Source organism: Trachurus trachurus, assembly GCF_905171665.1.
Source record: "Trachurus trachurus genome assembly, chromosome: 21".
In the NCBI taxonomy this organism is placed as follows: domain Eukaryota; kingdom Metazoa; phylum Chordata; class Actinopteri; order Carangiformes; family Carangidae; genus Trachurus; species Trachurus trachurus.
The window spans coordinates 14,185,168-14,212,285 of record NC_139899.1 but is presented as its reverse complement, the minus strand read 5'-3'; the positions used below and the strand labels follow the sequence as shown (position 1 = coordinate 14,212,285).

Here is a 27,118-nt window from a genome sequence, read left to right as displayed (position 1 = left end):
GTTTCCTTAGTGTGCAAATATTCCTCTTTTACTTATCCTCTCTGGGTATGTGTGTTTGCAAGTGGTCACTCTTCATGGAGTACACACACACACACACACACACACACTTTATCCAGACACTTTCCCTATGTAGGGGGATTAACTCTAATACCTGACCACAGTGAACCAGTCTGCTGTAATCTCCATCCCCGTGCCTCTCAATCGTAACAAGAACCAGCCACTCACCAGTGGCGGAGGATGTCTGCACAGGAGTAGAGTAGACTAGGGGTTTATTATTAGCAGATACAACACTGGAAAAGCAGCAGCTTTTTAAATACAGAATGATGATGATGACCATACAGGTAAAGAGATAGAGAAGCAGATAAATACACACCTCTGAGACGTCCACTGATACCACAGAGTCCTGATGAGTAAAGGTCAGAAACAGACAAGAGTGAGTCAAGTCAATATGTTTCTGTGTGAATCAATACTGACCATAGGACATGAGGACTGATAGTCTGTAAACACAAAATACACACTACAGGACCAGGTGTGTGCTTCATACTACAGGAAGAGAAAGGGGGCAATGAAAGAAAGAAAGAAAGAAAGAAAGAAAGAAAGAAAGAAAGAAAGAAAGAAAGAAAGAAAGAAAGAAAGAAAGAAAGAAAGAAAATGATCCCACCAAACAGAGGAGAGAAAGAGGCGGTGAAATATTGGCTACTCTATCTCCCTCATCCTCTCCTCATCTCTCATAGGCCAGGCTAGGGGAACTGAGGCGTACACACATCCTGGGCTAAAATTAGCTCTGCTGCAGCTGCAGGACCAGACGTGTTGGGATGGGCCCGAGTTGCAACTAAGCATAGAGACACACACACACACACTCACTCAGACACACACGCACACATACACACTTCCTCAAATTAGACTGAGTAGGCTACAACACACAACAGCACAGGTGAGTAAACGTAGCATCCTGCCCCCCTTTCTCTCTGCTCCTCAAACTGAGGCATACAAATGCTTTCAATGCAAATGTTGCGTGTATACAAATTCACATTGCATGAGCATTGCACCCTGTCTGTATAGACGCCCTCCAGAAAGCCCCACAGTAACCTCATCGAGACACATTAGCTTTGAACAGAAAGGAACAACTCCACTTGTGAATGCTAATGGCATTTGAAACATTTAGATTATCCTTACCCACAATGACTTAAGAGTGCAAAATCTTGTGCAAAATGACTTATAATTTCCAAACAATTATCGTATCAAGTAGGCCCTTGTAGAAGGCAACTGTTAGTGTCTCAGCCAGTCAGGGCTGTCCTTACCGAAGGATAAATAACAGCATCTTTTAAAGTGCAGTGTTTCTGTGAACACAAACCCATTGTGATAATGAGATAAACTGGGGAAGAGAGTACAGACTTACTATATATTATTATACCAGCACGATCTAATGTAATTCAAGGCAAGATGTGCGGCGATAAATTCCAATGAAGGCTGTACATTCAGTTCTAAAACCTGCTCATCCTCCAGAAATTTCATGGAGGTTGATCAACACTTGGGTGTCTACTCAAACTGCTACAGCACTACAAGTGTACTGTGTTGCATTAAGCTGAAGTGAACACGTGTGCCCAATAAATGGTGTAAAACAAGAGGCACGAGGTGTTGGGGATTGTTTTTATGAGAACTTCAGCAGTTACAAGTTCAATGACAGTTCAAACTACAGATACATGACCACTAATGTGCTGCTGCTGCTGACAATGTGTGCATGATGTGTGTGTGTGTGTGTGTGTGTGTGTGTGTGTGTGTGTGTGTGTGTGTGTGTGTGTGGGGGGGGGGGGGGGGGGGGGGTCAGGCAACTTAGCATTTAACTTTACTCTAGAGAACCGGAGGAAAATACTGCACTGCCAAATAAGCCGATCCGCAGTCCTCTAACAATGGGCCACCTTGGGCTTTCGTGACATGCCAAGACCACTGGACTGCCCACGGGTCTGAGACCACAGGATCAGCAAAGGGGAAAAAACAGAGGAGGTGGGCGGGGAGGGGGTTATTACATTGTCAACGCAGTTACTGAGGGCCATACAAAACCGCTGAATACCCAGAAATATCAAGCCAAAGAGTCTGGCCTCTCAACTTCCTCTGCACACAGAGAAACATGATAATTATTAAATCAAATATTTTCCTACAATACAGTAAAACAAACAATATTCTGGCCAGTATTTTGGCTCCATTCGTTGCACTGCAGCAGATGCAAAGACATTACATAAGCTTGACAATGACTGAGTTCTGATAGCAGTGGAAGCCAAGTTAATAAGCATTAGCCACTGAGCCTTGGCCAGACTTTCTCCTGCCAATGAAACAGTCAGGCCAAGTATTTCTACACCTTGACATCTGAAAAAATTAAATATGCAACACAAACTGTTCCTTTTAGATGTAAACTGTCTATTTCTGACTGGCGTGGTTGTAATCTTGTGGTTCACTGACGGTGCTCTGAAAGCTGGAAGCATAATAGCAACTAAAATAAAATGTGAGGGAACATGTTTGCTAACAGGTGCCTCGGTGTCCAGTGAACATCTCTCACAGCTTGCTAAAGCAAAAGCCTCCACTTTCCTTGGCCGTCTTTACAACCACATCACAACAACAAATAACTGGCAGTAATTCAAAGGCTCCTGGAATCAGCCAGGCTTTGGCATCTGTTCAACTTCAGACAGGCGCTGAGTCGTGACCGGCAAGCTGAGCATGAGAGCAGGGAGCTGACCGTCAGGAACAACTGTCAAACTATAACAACAAACACAAAGTGTGACTTATGAATTTGATAATTAACTGATACAGAATTCGATCCTCCGATAGGTTACTTATACACTGGCTCCAAGCAGTTCATGGTTAATCTTGATACATCTGTACCAGTTCTGCCTTGTGTGAATTTTTAAGATGTGCTAAATTTAAATAATATATATCATGACATGTCACACATGTTGTACATGTTGTATGAGTTGTATACTGTATTTTATGCATGTATGCTTTAAAGGCTAAAGCTATGCAGTTTGTTACACAGCCATTCAGGATGTCCAATTGATTGGCCACTGATCTTGTTCGGATGATTTTCATTTAAAAAATGTGATTAAGGGGTGCTCAGTGGTAGAGTGGTTGAAGTCACCCATGTTGGTAAAGCCTGAAGCAGTGATCCCTGGTTCAACTCCCGACTAAGACGCTCTCCCTGCTTCCCTGTCTCTTTTCACTGTCCTTTCAAATAATCTGATATTATTTGTCCTATCAAATACATGTATAAAATGCCCCCAAAACTTTAAACTTAATTTAAAAAATATATCTGCATTCTAGTCAAAGGCTGCCTTCCAACCAAATCACCTGTGGTTGGTACTATAGTGTCAGTGGCTGAGAATCAGTATGCAACAGGCCACCAAAACAAAACAAGATGTTGGCCACATGAAACTTTAACAAACTATGTGACACTGATAAAACATATGCCATCAACAAAAACGATCAGTATCTGTCACAGATCAGCTGATCACGCTCATTGATGATTGGTATGAAAAACACTATAAAACTGAATTATAATACATTGTCCATATGCGGTACATCTACCTGCTATTTATCCAAACAAGTATCCCTCAGTAATACAGCCAGAGCTGCACCGATTTGTCTTAATTACTAATCAGCATATTGAGAAAACATTTATGTGAACTAAACTACATTTTCAGCTGTTTTTCCCAGACAAAAAATAATGTTGCTTAATTGAGAATGAGGTGTTTTTACTGGCCATATATATGTAAAATTATTTTAGATACGTGGTCATAATCAATTAAGTGAGAAAATAATCTGCAGATTATACAATCATGATTATATCAGCAGTCAGTCGTTGCCCAAAACAGGCCTATTGTTTGGAAACATCAGTCATCCTCCTGCCTCAAATTATCTCAAATTGCAGTTTGTAGAATTGCCCATATGGTAATAATACCATCATTAGCTTGGGTAATATATCCTGCCATTCCCAGACCTATTTGCAATCAGTTCTGAAAGCATTGATTCATTTATAAACAAGAGAGTACACACATCATGCTGCTCCACCTCTTTGGATCCCCCAGAGGAACAGTATGAACTCTTGTTTGGCTGACACGAGGCACTCAGCGTGTGTGTGTGTGTGTGTGTAGGGGGGTGGGGGCATAGGAATACTGTACATCATGGAGACAGCAAACACACAGACAGACCTCATACCTGGCAGTGCAGTGAGTCAGCAGCACCACGGCTCTCTCTACATGCCAGCCACACATCCAGCTGATTCTCAAGACTGTCTGAGAGCAAAACGACTAGAATGACTCCACTGGTGACTTTGAAGAACATCAAGAAATCAACTTAGTTGCGGAATTATAACAAACAAACGAAATAACATAATCCGTCTCAGAGATGCACGTCTGAACTGCCTAGGGCAGAATTATGAAGCCTCTCATTTGGTGGGCCTCTCGTGGACAACAAAAAAACATGGCAATTGAGTTGTGTTTCTATTGGAAGAAGAGGAAGGGCAGGGGGGCTGGCTGCTTGTGCGATCCTCTGGCTCTGTGGGAGCAAGTACAGTGGAAAATAGTCCCCACTGCTAATCCATGGCAGGCTAATTACAGCTTTGATCCCCTAGGCGTGTGCATCACCATAGGTGGGAGGGAGGCTACACACTGTGGGGCTCAGTACAGTTACTGCTGGATTTGTTTTGGTTTACAGCTGTCTTAATAAGCTCACAGCTGCTGCAGATGTGTGACAGGCTAATGACAAAGTTGTGCATTATTAGTTGGCTCAACTACTGGCAAGAAACGGTCTACAAGAGTTGACCTCTGCTTCCATTGAAACCATTTTGACGCCATCAGGCAAGCTAAAGCATCTTTTTTAAAACACGTATGCCTTTAACTACACTGCTCAATAAGTGATTTGACCAATTCACAAAATGATCCAATACATGTTAGGGACTTCTGCTCCTCAAATAAGATACCAAATGTTACACTAAGCAATAGAAACTCAACTCCTGGAGTCAGAGACACAGATTAAGTGGGTAAATGGAGTTTCTGTCTAAAATAGACCACAGCTCTGATGATAGCTTAGTCCCAAAACACACAGTGGCAGAGTTAGAGCAAGGGAGGAGGAGAGAGGAGGAATGACGATTGAGGATGAGCAGCAGATGGCATGGAATTATCTGGATCTTCAGCCCTACATCTTTGCTTATGAATGACGCCATTATTTGAAGGGTGGTTTACTTCATCACCAGCACCAAGCAGTGTTTCTTTTAATTCAGTGATATCGGTGTTATAAACAGCAGCATGTCAACATCCAAAGATCAACTAGAAAGCAACTTGGCAGAAGCAAAGAGGCTTGGCAGAGCAGGGAGGAATGAATAAGAAGAGTTGGTTGCTGGCTACCAGGAGCGTTGAATAACTGGACTACAGAAGAGCTGCCACAATTTATCAATATATTTTTTCTAATATTGGAATTAGAAGTTCTCTGTTGTCAATGTGTTTAGATTGCTGGTCAGACAAAACATGACATTTGAATTTGGCATGTGAGGCTTCAGGGAAATTGGCCAGTGGGAGATTTTTCACTACTGCTAATAGTTTATAAACCAAACAACTGAGCAAATAATAGACTAGTCTAGACTATGTCTGTCCTGCCATAGCACAAGATGAGACCTTGCCTTCAGCCAAATGGTGCAGGTATCAGACACAATGCTTGGAAGCAGCTAAACACCCAGATGAAGGTTTTGAGGGATGCGTGTAGTAGAAGTAGAAGTAAATATAATAAATTGACAATATAAATAACCATGTTAGTGCTGCAGGTTCACACATGGATGACAGCTAGATAGCCATCTAAATATGACAACTCATTTACTACATGCCAAATATTGCAGCTCTTTTCACAAAGATACGGTCAGAACCAGAAACAAACATTGCTTCACTTCTAGAGGAACATTTACCTTTGGTTCAGAAAGTTACGTATTAAGCCTGAAGACGATGCAGAATTTAAACTTCCGCTCTTAACTTTCAAAATAAAACTATTTTTGCCCAAACATGCAGCTGGGGGGATATTTGTGGACTTCAAACTATCCAGGCTCACAGTGGAAATTTCTGTGCATGTTTTCAGGACGACATGAACAGCCGGCAACACCGGTGGGGGACATGAAAACTGCTATTTTACCTCAAACACGGAAACTAGCTCGCGTGTTATTATCTGGGTGTTTCTACGCAGCTGTGTTAGCTCGGTTCAGCTCCCCGGCGGCCGCTAGCTCACTGACGACTGTGTGACTGAAGTGCCACGAAAGCTGAACCTGGACGTCAACGTCACGTCGGCCACCTTCGGCTCGGCTCTCAGCGTGCCTGCTGTAGTCAGCAGCTGGTGCACACACATCCTCCTCTCCGTTTACACCAGTCGTGACTAGGCCGAAACGACTGACGGCTGGCCGCCTGCATGGCTGCACCGGAGCGGGGGCATCTGCGGGACCGTGGTTCATGAAGACACTCAACACTTGTGTCTTGCACTGGTCGCGGCTTTACGTCCACACACCAACACACCACCACTGATGATGATGATGATGATGATGATGATGTTCCCACTCAACCAGCAGCAGCCCCTTCACCACGACTACCTGGAAAAGCCTCAATGTTTTCCCCTCTACCAGGTGACAAAAAATACTCACCCGGACTGAAGCTGGTGGCGGCAATGTCACCCGGTGAGTGTGTCGGGGAAACAGGGGTGGTATTTTTCCAGAGCGGTCACCCAGGTCGAGTATCTTTCCTCCAAACGCTCCCTCTCTCGCTTGGCGAGCGGCAGCCAGCAGCAGCAGCACCTCCGTATGATCTCCCCACACTGCAATGGTGCTGCTGTACCACAGCGCAACGCGATTGGCCGCGCCGAGCGGAACTCAGCGCGTTTTGGCAAACAGCGAGCGGAGAGGGCAGCGGCGATGCCTTCAGGACTGTCGGAAAACTCAGCATCGTAGTGTGAGCTCCTTGACGCTTTACACATCAATCTAAACAAGAAACACAAACAAATCCCATTTCACCGACTTGACTGAGCTCACGGCAGTAGGACACCCTACAGCAAAGCACACTTAATTGGAAATATGAACCAAAGTTAAATTATATGAATAGTAGGCTAAATGGAGTGAAAGATTATGTGAATCAATAGTGTAATAATTCACATTTTCTTATAGGCCTGTTGTTAAGATGTTTTATTGTAGAAAATATATAAAGAACACTTAGAATTAATCTCTTATGTTAGATTGCATAATGAAAAGCTCATATTTCACTCATCCATGCACCCATGTTATGTTAAGAATTCAATGTATATAGCCATACGCTATAGTAGGCTTCTGTGTATCAGCACCTGCCATTTACACAATTGTATGGGTTTTCTTTTTCACTGCAACACATGGTAAAGAAAAGCAACAATGCACATTTGCAAAAGAAAAGTTTTTTTTGCCAGTAAATTACTGGATTAGTTGACTAACTTACTTTTTTGTGCAATTATTGATTTTATTGACAGTAAAAAGGCATAGGCTAGATAAGTATCCTATTGGTGGTGAAGGTAGGTAGCCTATAAACGCCCAAGCGGATATGATCTTCAGCCTGCCACAGCCCACACACTGTTGTGCCCTGTGATCTCATCAACCGATTGCTTTCGCTTTCATTTTTGGACGAAGCACCCTAATGACAGTTTGAAAACTTAGAAGAGTTTTTCAAATAGCCTGCAATGCATACCCTGCAACCGAAAGTCCTGTCCAGAGCATGCATGATGATGCAGCAGCGGCGTGGTGGTGGTTAAGTCTACAAGAAAGAGGTAGTTATATTTTGTCTGAAGGAGGTTACTTCCGCAGGGGATTTTTTTGTGGTGCGTCATCGTTGTTGAATAGGCTTTTCCACTTTAAGTTGTGTCTTTGTGGCTTCACACACTCGAGGTAAGGCTGTTTCTTCAATTTTCTGACTGATTACTGTTATATTCTTTGTCAGAGAGTTTCACAATACCCTGATCTACGGTTCTAACTAGCCAAATGCTTGCTTTGTTTATGATTCAGTGATCGCTGTTACTTGCTGTAGAATACCAGCTTCACTCTCACTTTTCTTCTATCAAAGTCCATGGCTCCCATAAATCAACAGCAGCTGCAGTGGATCAATCACATAGTAGAGGACCTCAGCAGCAGTGAACGCAGCAGAGTCTTCTACCTGTGTGGAAGCCAGGAGACAGACAACAGCGTGGCTTGTGTGAAGGAGATGTTGAAATCCGAAGTGGCGCTACATGAAAGAGGTGGCTTGTTCCTGGCAGAACTCTTATTCCATCTGAGACGCTTTGATATCCTGCGGAGGGTGTGTGGAGCCAGCAAGCAGGAAGTGGAGAGGACTCTTCAATACCAACAGGTTTTGCCAAGATTCAGGTATGTTTTTGGGATGAGTCATAATTGTTTTAATAATTCCACACCTTGTGGTCCTGTAGCCTAAGTAATCATATAATATCTCTTTCTGCAGAGTATTGATGGCTCATTTAAGTGAGGATATGGCTTCTGAAGATCTAAACAATGTGAAATTCTTGTTAAGTGGCACATTACCACGTGAAACAATGGAAAATGCAAAGGTCAGAAAAATGAATTAAGTCTGACTCTGTTTTGTACACTGAATTCCTGTATATGTGGGAGGGGAGTTTTGATGGTATGACGTGATGAGAGATTTTTTAAAACTTTCTTTATGGGCTGAAACAACCATTTCCCCTTTCTCTTCCCGGACAGAATCTCCTAGATGTGATAATTGAACTTGAGAAGAAGGACTTAGTTTCACCTGACAGAGTGGACTTTGTTCAGAAATGTTTTGCCGAAATTGGCCGACGTGACCTTGCCAGAAAAGTGGCTAATTACAAGATGTCAGGTGAGATTGTATTTTACCTACACTTTTTAATACTGACTGGCTCAAATTTACAGACAGAAAATAAGCAAACGCTCATTGTTAAAATATAAAAAGGAAGTTTGCATATTTTACGGTTGAGCTGTTAGGTTTGTAGTACTGATTATAGAAAATGGGAACTGAAAATTATTACACCACTGACTGGACCTGTGACGTGTGAGAATACCACATGCTTAATATATTAAGCCCTCTGGTTTCGAGTTCCAAAGAAACGCATCATCTCTGCATACTACGTACTGTAGGCTACATAGTTCACAAACCAAAGAACAACAACATTACATTGAAACAGAGTAAAAGCCATCAAGTTACCAAGATACACATTTTGTCAGTGACCATCCATTATCAAGATAAACGAATGCATTTAAATTTCTGTTTTATTTAACTCAATTTAAATTCATTCACATTTAACTGACAAATCCATGTCCAAGAACCACACAAGGGAGTTCTTATACAGTCTGCTATTGTTAACACCTGTCTGCTTATACAAACCGCCAGTTCATGTTTCCTATACAGCTGTTCGTATGGAGCAAGTTTATTTAATCCCAAACTTTACTCCATGGCATTATTTTGAAAACTATTCATGTTCTGTGCCTTCTAAGTTCCTCATACACCAACAGTTACAGAGCAGTGCGGACAGCCGGACACACCCCCTGACATAGTTTCACTTATGATAAGAAAACCAACATCTACATATATAGTTAGAAACTAGAAAAAAGATTAGATTACAAATAAATAGAGAAGTAATTGCAAACTGCCTGCTTACTTGAATTTCCGTCTGTGTGATATCTTTTACAGCTACGACACCTGAGCAGCATTCATCACAACAGCAACGGTGCAGAGCTGCTGTGAGTATTACAAATGCACAAAAGTTCACATTTATTGTAATTTTCCCTTCTCATAAAACTAAAATGTCCAATTGCCCCTTGTGGGATTAATACAGTTGTCTGTATCTGTATCTGAAAAAAATCATCTTCAGTGGCCATCCTCCACTCCAAATGGTTCCCAATCTCTTCTGCAAACAAGATGTGGACAGTCCCTTCATATGGGTAAGACAAACAACATGTTTGAAATCATAACAACTTCAAAGACATGTACTGTATCTCTTCAAGATAGTTGGTCAAAATGTCCCTTTAAACCAATGGCACAGATATTACTTTACATGGAACTTACCTGACCTACCCAGCACCAACAGTGGGGAATCCCCAGGTCACTTACTGTATTTCACTTTCTCATCAGCAGCAGAAAACAGATCAGGGCCTGTACATGTGCAGCAGAGCTGTCAGGTAAGTCTTGCAGTCATTATTGGAGCTTGTGTTTAATTTAAAAAGTGCATCTATGAACCTGTTTTGTTTGACTCTTTGCATTTCAGAGTCAACTTGAAAGGTACATATTTAGCGGTATTCCCAGAGGACTTTGCGTTATCATAGACTGCGTGGGTAATGATGGAGGTGAGTTTCCACCAATGGTCTAGTGGTTGAGAATGCTTTCAGATTATTTGGTTAAGTAAAAGCACCAATAGCAAAATGTAAAAACACTATTTAAAATCCTACTTAAGTAAAAATATGAGATATTAATCAGTTTGGGGAATGCAACTAGCTACCCTGAACCCATAGGCTACTTGAGCTGAGCTCATATCTGAAAAAGGGCTAGGGGCCTAACTAGACAATGACTTGAGAACCACTTGTTTAGTTTTAAATGAAGCATTTTATTTTCTTATCATAAATACATGTTTGCATTTGTTCTTAATCTGTAGTAACCATAGCTGTCAAATAAATGTAGTGCAAACATGTGATATGTAATGTAGACGTACAAAGAAAACAGTCAAGTAACATACAAAATAAAATTGTAAATGTATTTAGTTAACATATCCTGCTGTAAAGTTTCAATGACTACATCGGAAATACTCAAATAGACTAGTTCATCAACAGAAAAACAATCTGAAACTGCTTTTAAAGTTGACAATTTTTTTTAGTGGTCAAACTTAAAATCTGATTTTATCTCTCCTTACCCCCACAGACATGTTGGAGCAAACATTTAAGGCCCTTCACTTCACTGTGGTCATCTACAAGTGGCTTAGTGTGGATGATGCTCTCTCCACTCTCAGAGGTATATCCAAACAGAGAGATAACTTCAGAGGCGATGGCTTTGTCTGTTGCATCATCAGCCGTGGTACAGAGAACCATCTCCTGGCTACAGACTCGTACAGCGCGCGTCTGCACCTGGACAGTGTCAGAAGCCTTTTCACGGCTGAATCATGCCCCATGTTGGCTGGCAAGCCCAAACTGTTCTTCATACAGAGGTACCATGTCCCTGAGTTCCAGCCCTGTCCCAGGATGCCCCATTGTGATGAAGATCTGGAGACAGATGGGTGTGATGGGCTGTCCAGATATGATTACGTCCCTACAGATGCAGACGTGTTCTGGAGTCACTGCTGGACGGATGAATATCAACTGGAGCAAGGACATCATCGCTCTGTTTACCTGAAGGCTCTGACAGACGCTCTACTCAAAGGACAAAAGAGGTACAGGCAAACACTCAATGGCAAATTTGGTTTTGTTTAGCATAAGGCAGCTCCCATGTAAGCTATAAATTATAGATGCTGCTGTCTAATTATTGTCTTGTTTGTGTTCTGACAGGAAAACTAAGCTTGTTGATGTTCATACTGAGGTGAATGGAGCCATCTTTGACCACAACAGAACGAGTCCTGGAGCAAACTACCACATTGATCTGAAACATACCCTAAGGAAAGATCTGTACTTACAGTAGAAGTTTGTACACACAGTAACTGAATCCTTGATCATGATCATGTCAGATATACTGGCATACAAACATAGCCAAACATAGCATACTTTGCCCATAGGAGATGTTTTTACTGGACAGACAGAGACACCTACTGGTGGTGTTTATTCAGGACAGTTATCTTTGGGACATGACATTGAAAAAACTTATTTAACTGGTTGCTGTGTTGTATATTTATTTATTATTTGAAAATGATCTCCCAATGTTCTTTGCTCACATATTGATGAATGATTCCATAGAGGGAAAATGTTCTCACGAGACAAAATGACAATGATAACAAGAAATCTCCCCACCACCAAACCCTGCACCACAAGACATCAACTTAAGCAACATGCGTAACTCACCACATTGCATTGAAATAGAGATTTTGAACGTTTTAGAATAATATAAAGACACTATGTATACTGATATGTTATATATGTTATGACCACAGCAATATGTGTCGTTTCTTATGGAGCATTAATGTGAATAGCCTTGTTCTTGCCACTCAGAGTGCAGCTATACGGACTTATGAAGTAAACACTAATTCTGTCCATACTCTCTATCTACCACTCTCTCTATATATAATTTTTGTGATGACCTTTTCAATTAATGTTCAGACCTTGCCTAATGATGGAAATATATGGAAAGATGGATTTTATTTATTTTTCTGCCATTTGAATCTCACAGGTATACAACATTTTCACATTTTTATTATTTTTTATTTTTTAAGACCACTATATTACTACTATCAGCATAAATATTAACATATATGAAATGGTAGTTTTCTAGAGTGTTTATTATTAACATCGAGGCAGCAGACAACTATGTAATGTAAATTTTAATAATGTAACCATACATTATATTAATTGTAACCTAAGTATTTCAAAAGTAGGCTACTTGCATAACTATATTTATTAACTTCAATATGTCTTTACAGCCAAAAAAGTGTACTTTTTTGTTTTACAAAGATTTTTCTCTTTCTCATTGTTTCTTTCCCATACCAATGTTATTTTTTTTTTTACCACATCACAATAGAATTAAAGACAAAAATTGAAATGTAGTGACTAAATGAGAATCTGGGTCAGATGAAGTCCATTATCCGTAGCACTTTGTTCAGGAAGCAGGACCATATTTGTGATATTTACCGCTCCCAGCCTTGACTTAGTCCAGGGTTTGCTTTTTTGTTGACAACTCTCCTCATCCCACCTTCACTCTCTTGCCTGCTTGTTTTGATAACAATAATCCATGTTAGTTTTAGGTGGGGTGTAAACCCAGAACCCAGACAACCTAGGGTACTGCTGAACTGATGACCCACTGCTGACCTACCAATCCATGTACCCACCAACTATTTTTGTTTTCAGTTTAATTTTAAAATATAACTATTGTAACTGAATATTTATATGGCAGTTTGTTTATTACTTTTCTTAAAAATGCTTATAGCCATAATTCTAGTCATTTATTTTGTCAGGCTGTTTGTTTCTTTAATATAAATAATTTGTTTACCTCTACTTTGAATTTATTTTCATGTAAAATTGTATGTAAAGCACTTTGCCTCTGTGTGAATTGTAATGCAATCTTCTTGACTTACACTGACCTTATATACTATGCAGTATACATTGTATGCGTATTTACGTAAGTGACACTGTTTCACTTTATGCACTGCAAAAGGCGCTGTCACTGCTCAATATATGTATTCTACACTTTGTCATTTCAACTTATTTAAGCATTTTCATTCCAATTGATACTTCAACTTCCCTCAGTGCCTCCTTAAACTTAAATTAACATTTCAATTTAATTTGTTCCTCATACTTATGATACATCAATAAGACTGAAACAATTAGCTGATTAGGTTAATCGATTGGTAGACAAATAATCTGCAGGTATTTTGATAATGAATTGGCAGTTTTTAGGTGAAGATAATCAAAAGAACATGAATTATATCCAATTTTGATTTATTTTATCAATTTTGAGGATTTTATGCATTTCTCTGTACTAAATTTATTTGGGATCAGACTTCGTTGCAGCATAGTGCTCAGATATTTTCAGCTGTTCAAGTAGCTACTTCAACTTACTTATGTACCCTTACTATTTCAAATGTTTCCAATTAATGATTTTATTGTATTTCATTTCAAAACTCTAGCTGTTAAGTCGGGATCTGTGTAGGAAGATTGGGAATTTGACCTTTTAATGCAGTTTCCCTTATTTGATGTCATAGTGACTGACAGTGAAGCACGAACCTGTTATTATTTTTTATCTGGCAGCCACAAAATTACACAAAGTGTGCAATCGTACAGTTGTGTCTCCCAGATCCACTGTATGTGCTCCTCCAGTGCCACGCAGCAGCAGCGGCGTGGTTATGACGGTAGGAGGCAGGCACGTTGTTTGAGGAGCAGCAGGAGGCAGCGCGCACCGCTCAGGCATGCACACAAACACACGAGGAGGCCCCGTGAACGCGCGCGACCCGGGGCTGCTGTTGCTATGATGCAATAGCGACTGCGCCGTGGGAAGCGAGCGAGGAGTTGAATGAGTTCTCCCCACAGTTGAAGAGCAGCCGCCGCAGACGAGAGAGGACGCTGCTGACAGCGTCGAGGGACAAGACAAGCAGAGCACAGGAGACACAGGCAGGGGCCCTGTCTTGGCTCACTACATGGAAACACGTAGTCAGGTGTGTCTGCTAGCCTCGCAGCTAGCCGTGTCATGAGGCTCGGAGAGATTTCTCACACATCTGTACGACGTTGTTGCAGCGAGACGGGAGAAGCACCAACACCCTATCTGCCCTCTTCAGCCGAAACCGAGTGAAGAGGGGGTTGTCACACATATTTTTTATTTTATTTTTACCTTTTCTGGCGGCATTGTCCTCCTTACTGGCGACTCAGTGGACCTATTTGTGCTTGGTACTGGACCACCATGGCAGAGAGAACCTCCACCGGGTTGCTAACGATGATGTTGGAGCCCACGCCGACCGTCGCTATGACGCTGCCGGCGGAGGTCCGGGAGAAGCTGGCGGAGCTGGAGCTGGAGCTGTCTGAGGGTGAGTTGACAACAGCATTGGGTACACACACACAAACGGTCACAGCATGACACCCAAGTGTAGCTACTGTTCTACTGTGCTTCATGTGTACGACTGTACCCGAACCACCGCCCTTTATCTCGGCATGTTTGAGGACATGTCAGCAGCATCACCGGAGCCCCCCTCCTCCTCCTCCTCTCCTGCTACCACCACCAGACTGCTTCCTCCCCCTGCACCGAACTTCTGCTGTAGTTTTGTCCTCATGTCTCCACAGTACCGCACCACGGGGACTGACCAAACTAAGCTAAACTAGACTGGGCCGAAGTGTGTTGTTCCAGCTAATGGCGACAAATTGTTCCCACTGGCCTGAAGTTTTACTTTTAGTAGGCTACACGTCCTGTCTCACTTGATCAGATGGCGAACCCTGTCCCAACGCTAACAGCTGAGCTGACACACCCATACAACTGCTATGTGTCGATGTTTTCCCACATAACCCCCTTTTAAATTAATTGAAAATAAGGAAACTTTCAAACTTATACTTTTTTTTTTTTTTACATAGACTGTAATTGTTGTGGGAAGCCTATGAAACTGATAGAAGCCATATCATTCTTTTCGTGCCAGAAGGTGAAAAACTTTTCACTATAGAGGTTGTTGTAACTGATGGCCACTCCAGAGGTAATCAATTATGATTTGGATTAAAAAAAAAAAACTGAAATTAGAGGATCATCATAACAGTTGAATATTGTCTCCAGCTTATCAAAGGCAAACAGTGTCAAAAGTTGACCAATATCATATTTGATGTTGATTAGATATTTTTCTAATCATACAGGCGATTGTAAATGTAGTTGTAGCTACATGTCTGGATACATGTGCCCGAGTTCATGTGCACACATGAGCTTATGCTCTATTTGACCTTCCACTTGTGCTTTAAGGAAGTTTATTGCAAAAAAGGAGCATGGAGATCTATCTTACACCTGCAGGTCTTTAAAACCCTTAATAAATACTAGGCAATAAATTAAGTGACTTATCAGATATTTCAGGTGTCAGGTAGCTTTTTTTAGGCACAGGTGTTTTATAGCATCTAGAAAGGAGTAACAAGCGGTGTAGACTTATACTTGCTACACATACTTATGAGAGAGACTTTTAAAATAAAAATAATCCATTAACTACCAACTGGCAGAATACAATATGATAACGATAACAACAATGATATTATAGAACGTACCTGTACAAAGTCCTGTATAATGTGAAACTACTGTAGTTTTTATTGATCAAACTCAACACTGCACGATTTTCCTAAAAACAGACTTGCATTGTTTTTTATTTGCTATTGAAGGGACTTAACATCGACCTGCAGTCAGTTAACACCGCACCAGAGGATGAACCAAGTGTCAGTACTCTGTAAACAACAGACACTATGCTTAGTCTTCCTCAAAGGAGCTTTTCATTTGGTTTTGTTAGTTCACTGAGACCCATTGTTCACATGTGCTGCTTTATCTGAACGGTTCTCATGTGGTAAAATTATAGTGATCATAATTAATGACCCACATTTGGTCTTATTAGATCTGGGATTTGACCCCAGGGTGTGACCCTATTTCTTGCCAACTCTGGAGAAAATGTCAAGCCAATAAATGTAGTGTTGGATCTTGAAATAATCAGACGCCCATAGTCCTTTCTTTCTCGATGTTGGCTGCCTACAACAGCATCTTACCAGTGTTGGGAATAGACCAAAGGTGCACGCTTTGATAAGCACATTAACTGCCACTGAGGCCCCTAATGGGATAGACATGTTTTCAGGAGCAGCAACCAAATCAATCTATATCTGTCCAGTTTCCTCTTCCTGCTCTCCACATGTCACATCCTGCCATGTTGGAGCTCTGATAGCTGTATCTTACTGACTCTGCTGCCTTCTGCTTCTCTTTCTGGCTTTTCCTCCTCTTATATACTCTGCTGACTGTTTCCCATGTCTCACTCCAGGCCTCCCCACCTCCGTATTTTCCTCTATTTTTTCTCTCTGATCAAAGAGGAATGTCATTCTCTTTAGGGTAAAAAGAAATCATCATATTTTTTTCACTTTCAAATCCTATTCCAGCATGCAGCCGTGAACTCTTCACCTCATGCTGATGCCCTTTGGTTGCCTCCCCCCATTGCATCCTGTCTGAGGATAGAATAGACGGCTCGTTTTATTGCGAGGAGTTGAGAGGCTGGGAATCTTGCAGGTTTTGTACCCTACTCAATGAGCTCGTCTCTCAGGGATTTAACGTCAGGCACATCTGTGATACATCTCTGTTTTTAGCGTGCGCAAGTGTGCCAGTGCTCGTGTGTGAGTATGCTGGAATGCTGTATTATTCATGAAGCTGAATAGATGTGTCATGTATGTTTTCTTAAGCAGTTAAGACACAGCAGCCACTGGAATAACATGAGTTTGAGACAGGGCAGCAGCTCGGATAGGTAATAGTCCATCAGCAGCAGCTCAGGCCTGCTGAAGTATGGAATAAACAATCTGTGCACTCTTATTTTGGTCATAATAAACAGTGTATCCTCAAGAGATGCATTTATTTCTAGTTTTTCTTGCTCTGGGTTCATTTCTGTGGGAGCATGTATCCTAACGTGTTTTATTAACTTCATTTACTTCAGCCTACTGCCCCCAGATGACTTCATGGCTTTAATAAGATCTTGCAACCCAACCACCCAGTCGTTTTTCATAACCAGAACATGTTGGGCCAAGTTATTCTGTCCATGTCACTTCGACTGAGGGATTGTTCTCTTTGTGTACATCTTGGCTGTTGTGTTATTCAATGGGTCTATAGTTAAATCATTCAGGCTTTACTTGTGTAGACTTGGGGCTCTCTCTCTTACTAAATAATCCCAGTACCTTTTACTGAGTAAAACCTGAAAAAGACTTATGTATTGAAAATAATGTTTAAAACTTTTAGCTGTTAGCCTATTACATTATGTAACACTTCAAAGTGAAATACATAGGTTTAACCCACCACCCACCTCACAAAACCTCTTTAAATCTTTAATGTTCCCTCGTAACTTTGAATACTCATATTCAAATAAGCAGCAATCAAATTTGAAACGTATCTTCAGGCATTGTTTATTAAAGGAATGGTTTATTAATATGGGAAAATGCTCACTCACTTTCTTCTGTTTGGGACTTGTGTACGGATTAAACAAGTGTAATCTTATGAGCTTAAAGTGCTGGCGGTTCAATTTTGGTGCCTTTGGCTATAGCCTGGCTAGCTGTTCCTACAGTTTTCAGTGTTTGTGCTAAGCTAATTGATCAGCTACTGACTTCAACATATTTCCCCACACATATACATGGTAAAAAAACAAATGTTCCCCAAAATATTAAACCAAACCAATCCAATCCATTACTCATACTAAACTGATTGATAATATATGTTTAAACTGTGTACAATTGTCCAGTTTACTTCTTTTCAACAAATCCTGTAGACTGAAATTTCCTCCTACCAAATTCTACACATCATAGTTACTGGAAAGGACCCGTTATTTCTCAACTGACCTGGATGCATATGATGGTCATAAGATGGGGCGCAAAGGAGGGCAAGAAGACGGATGATCCCCATTATCTCTTGCAAGGAGGACAGAGGGAGAGACGTGTCTGCTGAGTAATTCATAAGCTCACTCTATCATTCCATGGTTTTCTTCCCTCCTCCTCTGTTTGCGCTTCCAACCTTCTGATTACAAAGTCATTTTTAGTCCTGTGCTGGTGCTTTCTGGGAAACTGCCAAACCCCTGGTTGGTCATTGCGCTTGTTTTGCCTGCTACCATGCAGCAAACATTTATTTTTGGATTCTTGAAGTGCTGTCTGGTGTTTTTCTAGTTATTTGCAGTCACTGAGAAATCGATCAGAGCAGGTTTAAAAGAGGAACCAGTGTTCTGTATGATAATGAAGAACGTGTCGTCTATCAGTTAGTTTAATGAGACTGTTTTTATTTGTTCTTTGTCTTATCTATGCTGCAGTGACCCAATTTCCCCATGGAGATCATTAAACCTCCTACCTGTGTGATTAGATAAAGTGAAACTAAACTCAAAGCTGTAGGTGTAGTGGCCACTGGGCAGCCCACTGGAAAGTGGTAACTCTAATTATAAGATGGTGATGATTAAACTCACATTATGCTTGTCAGCCCCTGGCACTGATTTGGTGGCGGCATGATCAGCAGTATGTATTTTATTGCTGTTAATTTCTGTAACCCCACTGTAACGAAATGTTTTTAAACGAGTGATGCAAAAAAAAAAGTAGAATTATTATTTTCAATAATCACATCACAGCCCCATGTTGAGGCTCAGTCCTCAGTGTCGGACGGCCCTTTCCTGCGTGTCATTCCCCCTCTCTCTGCCTCCCCATTTCCTGTCTCTCTCGACTGCACTATCCATTAAAGGCAATAAAAGCCCAAAAAATATACTTTAAAAAAAAGAACAAGAACTCCTAATATCTGTATCCACCTTTTTCCGAGCGTCAAACCGGTCACCGGTGGAATTCTTTGTTTACGTTTCCATGGTTTCTGTAGTCGCGGTAAATGCATGGATCTTTTCTTTTTTTTCATCGAAAATCCGTAAAATGCATGGATCATCATGCCAGCTTATTTATCACACAAATGGACATCCATTATTAAAAGCCAGCATTAATAGATCCATATGTTTACTGCAACTATGAAAAGATAAAAGTAGGCTACAATTCCACCGGAAGAGCAAAACCGGCTTCCGTTTTTGACATTTGGAAACTTGTGGATAAACTGTAATGTGGAGATGACAGTATTCCACATGATACAGTATGATCTCCAGCTTCATTGTGTACAAGAGATAACAAATGGGTGACAGAAAACAAGAGATAACAAATGGGTGACAGAAAACAAGAACAAAATGAGAAAACTTCAGTTTCACAGACAATGTTGACATTCAAAAGCTCATATGACACTGAGACTTGACCACAAAGGCGTTCATCACAACCCCTCGTAGTGTACATCATAATACCCAGGCAGGCTGAATTCAAGGTGATTTCATGAAAACCTTTTTGTCAAAGAAAACATGAATACTCTTTTCATGACAATCACTGTATAGATTTCCCAAAATGCATCTGCTCTAAAGGCCTATATTCCTCAGACATTTCTTACAAGATGTCTGTGACTTTTCATCCAACAGTAGCACCACTCAATCTGGGCTTTATAGACCTGTAAACCTGAATCACGGTGATGGGGCCGCATACTAGGTGGGGTTATTGGATAGATTTGGTGGCCAGCACTTTCATAAAACGTCCTTCTGGAAAGTCTGAGTGTACAGGAAACCCCGGTCCTGGTCCTGACTCATTCCTCTCTGTGGTCACTCACTCACTCCCACCACAAACTCATGAAGAAAGAACTTCCAGTGGGTTCACACTGTGGGTCCAAGCCTATTGTTTAACAAAACCAAACATTTGACGAATGTAGAATAACACTGTGAATTAAGAGCTTTGAGAACATGTCGGATTTAGTGCGATTACTGGAGGGGGACTTTGTCCGTGGCTGCTAGTTAGCTCTGTAATAGGATCCAAAGGAGAAGAATGTTGAGCCTCGAAGCGAGCTAGCTGGACGCCGTAGCACTTCAGTCCAGTTTGGGAGATAAAGAGACAGATATACTGTGCCCCCGCCGTACTGGAGGATAGAACGTGGAGGGTCATAAATATTTCAAGGGTGTGCCTCAGAGCAGAGGAGAGCCTCAGATTCTTGTGCTGCTCTCATACGCTTCTGCCTTGCCATATGTGTGTGCATGATAGGCTCTCAGTCCATTTACCCTTTGGTTGTGTCTCTGGTTGCTTTGTTGAGGTACTTCTTTCCATTTCTTAAGTACAAATCACAGGCCTGTTGTTCATTTTAGTGATGCAAATATCCAGGGTGCCTGTCATTGTGCTGGCGCTTCACTTTGTTGGTCTGTCTTGGATATTTATTGTCTTTACAGGACTCTTCAACATCCTGTCTCTGTTTTTATAGGACTCATGGATGTTTGATGGATTGCAGTGTGGGAACGTAATATGTAAAAATGTGTCTCGCTCTCCTCCTTTGTTTATCCAAGTAGTCTGTAGAGTAACATTTCCACAAGCGCAGTACCTCTGGTTTCTCTTCCTGCATTAGAATTGCCCATTTATGTTTTCAGCGCCTGTGATGATCAGCATGACTGCAAGTAATGATTATATCAATGCAGTTATTATTTCAACGAACAAACCAATTAACAGGCCCAGTTTAGTGTTTGAAATCGAACACACATAGGCACTGTCTTATAAACCTGAAAGCATTCATGTAACAATTGCATCTCACTTTAAAAGTGATTGCGTGAATTGCAGTGTTTTAATTTGCAAGTGACATCAATATCTGTGTATATTGATAATTGATTCATTTGTTTTCAATCCACTAAATGCTTAATCAGCAAGACCTTCCACTGTCGTTTTACTGATTAACACCAAGTGACAATGGCTGACTGGTGCCATGTCAGCAGCAGTGACTGCAGTTATTGCTTGCGATACAATTGATGGCAGAATTTGCTGCTCATTTAGATTACACACACACACACAATATTAATTATCAATATTTTCCAGTGTACTGCGCAAGAAAGAACAAAAGCTTAAATTGCCAGTAATTCCAGTAAATGAATAAACATCTCACTCCAACAGTGAATCTTGGTTCTACATTGCATTACTCTGGACTGATGTGGGTATAGCTGGCTATGAAACTGATTTATTGAAAAAACATGCAGTGAAAGTAAGGAAGAATTAGTGTGTTAAACAAAACAATGAAATGGATACTTTCCAAATTTATTTTGAGTTGTGTCAGTGAAATAACACTGCTGCATTGTATCAAAAACATCTGGGTAACAAATGCATTGAATGAAAAGCCCATATTGTGGATGAGGCCTTTACATGAGCCAAGACTCTCTTTCCCTTATAACATATTTTGCTATGAAAGCTGAACTGGAAAACAATCAAACAGCTGTTCATGTTGTGTCCTTACATTGAGAGTAGTTGGAAGCTAAGCTCAAGGCTCTTGCTATACTTTAGTGTCTTATTATATTTTTTAAATGAGAAGACTTTATGCATTTCAAACGTCTGTGTATTTCCACCAGTGATGAAGGGAACAGTGGAAAGATGGTGCCAGCTTCCAGCCAGGCCACCATCTTGTCCATCCTAACACTCCAGTCCTGTCGCTGTCATGTTTAGCAGCACTCAGCGAGGAATATATCTTTGTGGTTTCTTCATTTTAACGTGTGCTGTGATCTCTGTGCCAGTTAGTTGTGCCGTATAGTGTCCTTGTTGCAAGAGAGATGTGATGTGCAGGAGAGCAGGGCAGCGCAGTGGGCACCGGTGCCAGTGAGATCTGCTGACCAAACAAGCCGCATGCCCCCGTTCAAGGACACATCGCAGAGTCCAGTCTGCTCTGTGCACCACATTCTTGTGCCGAGCGGGTCTTTTGTCCGGCCTCCATCAGCTCTCTAGTGTAAATTCTCTTCTGCCCATTCACCTATCTGTGTGTGTTTATCTTTGATCACTCACCCTTTCTGTGCCCATCTGGCTGAGTCAGGGGCTTAGCATGAGAGTTGGATGGCAGCTATACAGCCCCCCCCCCCACCCTTTCCAAAACCCCCTCTTTAGCCAACACCACAGCTCAATCTGGACTCGCAGGAGGAGTGGAAAATCACACGCAGAGGCCTCTTTAGATAGCAGATTTCACTCTTTATTCTGCAAATTGTCATTTGTCAGAACGTGTTTTCTGTGATGTGATTTTTCCTGCATTAGTACAGCACAAAACATTTGCACTGCAGTGTTTTCAAGGTACAGAGTGAATTGCTTACAGAGGATGGGAGGGGTTGCAGGGCTGAGGTCACTCAGCTGTGCAGGGATCCATTGGGCAAAGTCTTTCAGAGCCCAAGGTAAAAATGAATCAGTAGTCCTTTCTTAAATTTTTGTCTTTCTGTTTGTTTCACTGCTGTTTTTAAACTCCATCCTCCTTGCATCCTTCTTACTACAGTATAGTGTTTGCCTGGTACAGTTTACTTGCATAATCATAAGAAATAAACGTATTACAGCATCTTTAACCATCAAGCCGGTCTAACGATTTTCCTTTATTTGTTGTATTGTCTCCTTGTTCACAACTCAGCCCTTAATTGTTAAAAAAAACTGTCAGGTTGATGATAAAGCCTGATAATGTGAAAACATATCAAGAGGCATCACGGAAGCTCCCGGTCGCCTGAATCATCTGCTGGATCTCGTCAGAGTGTTGATTACAGTGCTGTTTGGAGTGCCAGGGAAGCAGCTGATGACAAGTGTTGGCAGAGTTTAATTAAAATATGTGATGATAATTAATTCCAGAGAGGTGGTGTAGTGATGTACCGGTCAGTGCTATCAACACCTATACCAGCCTCTCTTGACCCTCTCTAGCCGGGAGCTTGCAGAGGTCGGCCTACGCGGCGTGGCAGGACTGTGTAGTCCACTAGAGTTAACCTGAAAAAGCAGCTGGCCAACAAGCAGCCCTGTGGAGGCCGGGGAACTTCTTTTGAAGAAATCCATATCCCTAACAGTGATGAAAAAGCTAATATTACACTGCTGATTTACCTGGAGCAGATCAAGCAGGCCAGAAAGTGTATAGTTTTGATTTGCTTTGTTGCCAAGAGTGATGCCCAATTACTGCGTTATGTCTAGAGAATAGCATTACAAGAAAAAGTTACGAATATTTTTAAACTCAGAAGTTGTGGGGGAAAAAAGCAGAAATGCGTGAGCAGACCTAAACAAGCTTTGATTTTTTTTTTTTTTTTTTTTGTTCAATCAATGTCTAGGTCTACTCAGGTGTGATGTGCAGATCAAAGACAAACAGGGCGCTTTGTAGCAGAGCAGGCAGCATTGTGAGCCTTCCTGGTGGAAAACAAACAGACAGAAAATGTCTGGAATGTGCCGTGACCTATCAACTTAACCGTGAGGAGAGGGGTTTCTAAATCCCCCCCGCTGCTGGAGGGCACGACTACACACAACAAACACGCAGAAAGCATAGCAGGTTGTCCCAACCTTTTAGGAGAACGAGGCCAAGTTTCTCCCCTCCCCTTTACCTCGTTCCCCTAGGTGTCCCAGTGGGTTATGGGAGGGAAGGAATAGAGCAGAACTGAGGTTTTTATTTTTTTTATTTGAGACTAAAACCAGACTTTTTTTTTTTTAGATATAAAACTTAACTTGCCAGACTCAGATCTCACAACAGAAAATGTGCTTTCAGCCTACAGTATGTGCTCTGAGCAAGCAGACAGTTTTAGGTGAGCTCAGCTGCTGCCGTTCTCCAGAGACTTCTCCCAATGTGTTATTCAGCAGCTACCTGTGCAGCCAGAAAGAAAGGAGCGACGCGAAGCAGGGGCAAGTTAGGACTCCAATCAAAGCTCCTAAGGCATAACCGACAAATTGTGGAGGCTCTTTTTAGCATTTAACAACTACGAGCAAACATCTGTAGGAGTAGCTGCAATAAATCATCACAATAAACATCCATGCTGTTTTTAATGAGACAGTTCTTTGCAGTACTGTATGCTGTTTTTATTGAAACACATGGGTGTAGACATTAACATCCAAAAGGCAGAGTCAACGTCCTACAAGCAGGAGATTTCTCTTTTTTTTTTTCTTCTTTTTTTTTACAAACTCGGTCTCATTGTCACAGTTTTGTTGTCCGTTGGTAAAAATTATTTCGCTATTACCAATTTAATTTCTGATGTGAAAAACACTATTAAGTCACAAAAAGCATAGGTGGCAGGTGCTAGAATAAAAGTGGTAAGATACCGTAATAAACTAACCACAAAACAATCCACAAACCGGCTTAACCGTTTGCTTGCGTGTCTGACCGTCTGACTGCTCATGCCTTATCATTACCAATAGAAAATATTGCTCCAGGTACTAATGCAACACCCAAGTTTTAATGAATTGAAATCATCCTTGAACACTGAAGAGATAATAATGATAGACCAAGGCAAATCCTTAATAGAGAGTCTAAGAGAGGGAGAGTTAAGCTGCGTGAGTGTCAGATAAATTGTGGCACGGCTCCTCAGCCATAAAAATAAGAATACAATATTAGATTGAATATGTTTTATCGTTTGGTTTATTTCCCCTCTGAAGATTGGGAAAAAGCAGATGATGAGATTCTTGATCAAGGCACAAGGTTAGAAGCATTTACTGAGCAAATGAAGGTTATTCCACCTGGCCTCTGTGCAGCTGCAGCCTTACTTCTTTATAGTCTTTGTATTCCTTTGTTGTACTGAAACGATAACTAAAACCATGTTTACTTTGCTGTTAATTTGCCATGCTTTCAATGTCTTTTTATAGCGAGATAGGAATTACTATCTAAGGAGATTGCATCCAATCTCCATTCTTGAGTAATGACGTATGAATGTGGTTTCTTATACTATGTGAGTTCAAAGTCTAAAATAATTACCGTGATGTTTTCTCTGGCACGGCCGCCAACACAGATGTTTTTGCTGATAAGGAGTTCAGAGAGTGAGTGACAGTGTGTGCTGTTGGAGTGTGTGTGTAGTATGGACTGGAATAAGCTTTTTCAGTTTTAAATTGAGTTTAACACGACAAACACGTACCGCTGATGATCTGCACTGATCTGTGCACGCTGTGTGGCTTCTAAATGTATTTATTTTTTCTATTTGTACTGATCACAGTTTTTCTGCATGTCGGTATACAGACATTTAGAAAAACTTTTTTTTTTTTTTTTTTACACAATGTTACTCGTGGAATCCAAGGCACTTGTGGAGGAACAATGACACAGTTACGACTTTAAGCTGACCTGTAATCTAATATAACACACACACACACACACACGCACACGTCATGTCTCTGTGCTCCTACTCACAAAATTCTTGACATAGAGGTCACAGCCCTCTCCAGCCTTGGTTGATGGTGGACTCACCCTCATGACGACAGTTGTAGCATGAATCACAGAGCCCCGCTCCATAATTTTAAGTCCCTTATCTTCCAGAAGTACTTTTCATAAATCATCTACATCACATTTTCAATAAACATTTGTGTCGATGTGTGGGTAGTGGTATATTGGACTGTATGAGTGTGTTTCTTTATTTTTCTCTAGGTATTTGACTTCTGTGTCAACCAACAACATAACTTTCCCCTCTTGCTGGTTTCCATCCGTAACATAACAGTGTTAGCTGAAGAGTGTGCATGTTGCTACATTAGAACTACATTTTTACAAAAGTCTTTGTGTTAAACTTAAAGGCTTCGCTTGAGGGCTTGTCTTTTTCAGCTGCTGTTGTCTATAATCAACACAGCTACAGGGGGATATTTGAATTCACCACTCGACATTGCCAATAATTGTGGTGAACTCGAATATGCTGTACATGCTGACTCCACCCTGTCTGTCATTAGAGGAGAGAAACAGTATGAAATGCCAACAAGTGGCAGATAGCTGCTGGCAGGCTCCCATAGTGTGTCATGCCCCTGATGACACACACGCACACACTCTTGAGTGCAGACTTTCTCCTGAGGCTTACTACTGCAGCCTCCAATTCTTAGCTTAATTGGCAATTGTGTGGTGTGTGTGTGTTTTGTGAGCGTGAGCAAGCCATATGACCTAAAAATCAGAGAGCTAACCCATGACAGAGTTGCTGCTTCCTTGCCCCCTCCTTGTTATCTAATCTGATAAGTCAAACTGAATTTAATTTTACTGTGGTAAGGCCAGACCTATATTTAGCCATCGGGACATTAAATCATAGTACTCTGATGACCAGGTGACTTAATGCAGAGAGAGGAGGGCAGTAAGAGGAGATGATTTCCTACACAACTGCCATGCTTAGTGGACATCAATAGAGCAGAAATAGGAAGGATCAACACAACAAAGCACTGCTCAGTGCTTCTCATGCAGAGACACAACACAAAACAACACAACACGACTACTCAGAGGGGTCAGCGAGGAATAAGAGTCTCTTTTTTTTAATGACATGCCTTTCACATGAACTCTAGACTTGCAGTTTGGTCTGGTTTTCTGAGGTTAACGCTAGTCCTTCCAAGTCAGATCTATAAAGAGTGTTATTTACATGTCTCTGTGTCCAAAGGGTCAGCTGAAGTAGAAGAAAAAAGGGAGGAGGAAGAAAGGAGGAGTGGGAAGCCTGGATTAAAATTTTGCCTTACAAAGAAACAGCTGGAGTGTGTCAGACCTTGGGGAAATCAGCATTTACCAATTATTCGCAGTGCTCGCTTTTGACCCGCTGGTATCAGATTTATATGCTTTATATGATTTGTATTCTTTGCCACGCAGATGCAGGGAACAATCACAGGAGCCTATTTCAAGACTTTCTTTTTTCGGGGGGAGGACTTGCCCCTGATTATAGTTATCCCGTTGCAGTAATTACTTCAATGTTGAGCTCAAACAAT

The 27,118-nt window shown here is 41.3% G+C and overlaps 3 protein-coding genes across 7 annotated transcripts in view; 2 read left to right on the top strand and 1 right to left on the bottom strand.

The window, feature by feature from the left end:
* LOC311005019 (hyccin 2) overlaps positions 1-6,938 on the bottom strand; it is a 40,548-nt gene extending 33,610 nt beyond the window's left edge. Inside the window, exons 1-2 of one of the 3 annotated variants that reach the window (XM_083997291.1) lie at positions 6,665-6,938; positions 374-403 (exon numbers count right to left, since the gene is read on the bottom strand). The gene's annotated coding sequence lies outside the window, so the exon portion shown is untranslated. The remainder of the gene's footprint in view (positions 1-373; positions 404-6,664) is intronic. The other 2 variants (XM_083997290.1, XM_083997292.1) reach the window with 2 other exon arrangements.
* A 682-nt stretch (positions 6,939-7,620) lies between these two features.
* On the top strand, positions 7,621-13,386 carry LOC311005021 (CASP8 and FADD-like apoptosis regulator). 3 transcript variants are annotated; one of them, XM_083997295.1, is made up of 10 exons: positions 7,621-7,806; positions 8,100-8,398; positions 8,490-8,595; positions 8,747-8,882; positions 9,714-9,763; positions 9,895-9,964; positions 10,155-10,201; positions 10,288-10,366; positions 10,935-11,439; positions 11,555-13,386. In XM_083997295.1, the coding sequence occupies exons 2-10, from the start codon at positions 8,103-8,105 to the stop codon at positions 11,682-11,684; spliced, it is 1,419 nt and encodes a 472-aa protein (XP_083853421.1). In that variant the 5' UTR covers positions 7,621-7,806; positions 8,100-8,102; the 3' UTR covers positions 11,685-13,386. The 3 variants fall into 3 exon arrangements, with proteins under 3 accessions (XP_083853421.1, XP_083853422.1, XP_083853420.1); XM_083997296.1 differs by having other exon boundaries at positions 7,621-7,924; positions 10,158-10,201; XM_083997294.1 differs by having other exon boundaries at positions 7,621-7,924.
* Positions 13,387-14,260: 874 nt separating this feature from the next.
* dip2a (disco-interacting protein 2 homolog A) overlaps positions 14,261-27,118 on the top strand; it is an 80,284-nt gene continuing 67,426 nt past the window's right edge. The window contains exon 1 of the mRNA XM_083997285.1: positions 14,261-14,730. Within this exon, the coding sequence (XP_083853411.1) occupies positions 14,607-14,730 (124 nt within the window). The 5' untranslated portion in view covers positions 14,261-14,606. The remainder of the gene's footprint in view (positions 14,731-27,118) is intronic.

What these genes read in the sequence shown, in the direction of transcription:
- LOC311005021 (XM_083997295.1), top strand. Translation starts at nt 8,103, where the DNA reads ATGGCTCCCATAAATCAACAGCAGCTGCAGTGGATCAATCACATAGTA. An exon ending in GGCTAATTACAAGATGTCAG is followed by an intron (nt 8,883 to 9,713) that starts GTGAGATTGTAT and finishes TATCTTTTACAG; the next exon opens with CTACGACACCTGAGCAGCAT. An exon ending in TGGACAGTCCCTTCATATGG is followed by an intron (nt 9,965 to 10,154) that starts GTAAGACAAACA and finishes CTTTCTCATCAG; the next exon opens with CAGCAGAAAACAGATCAGGG.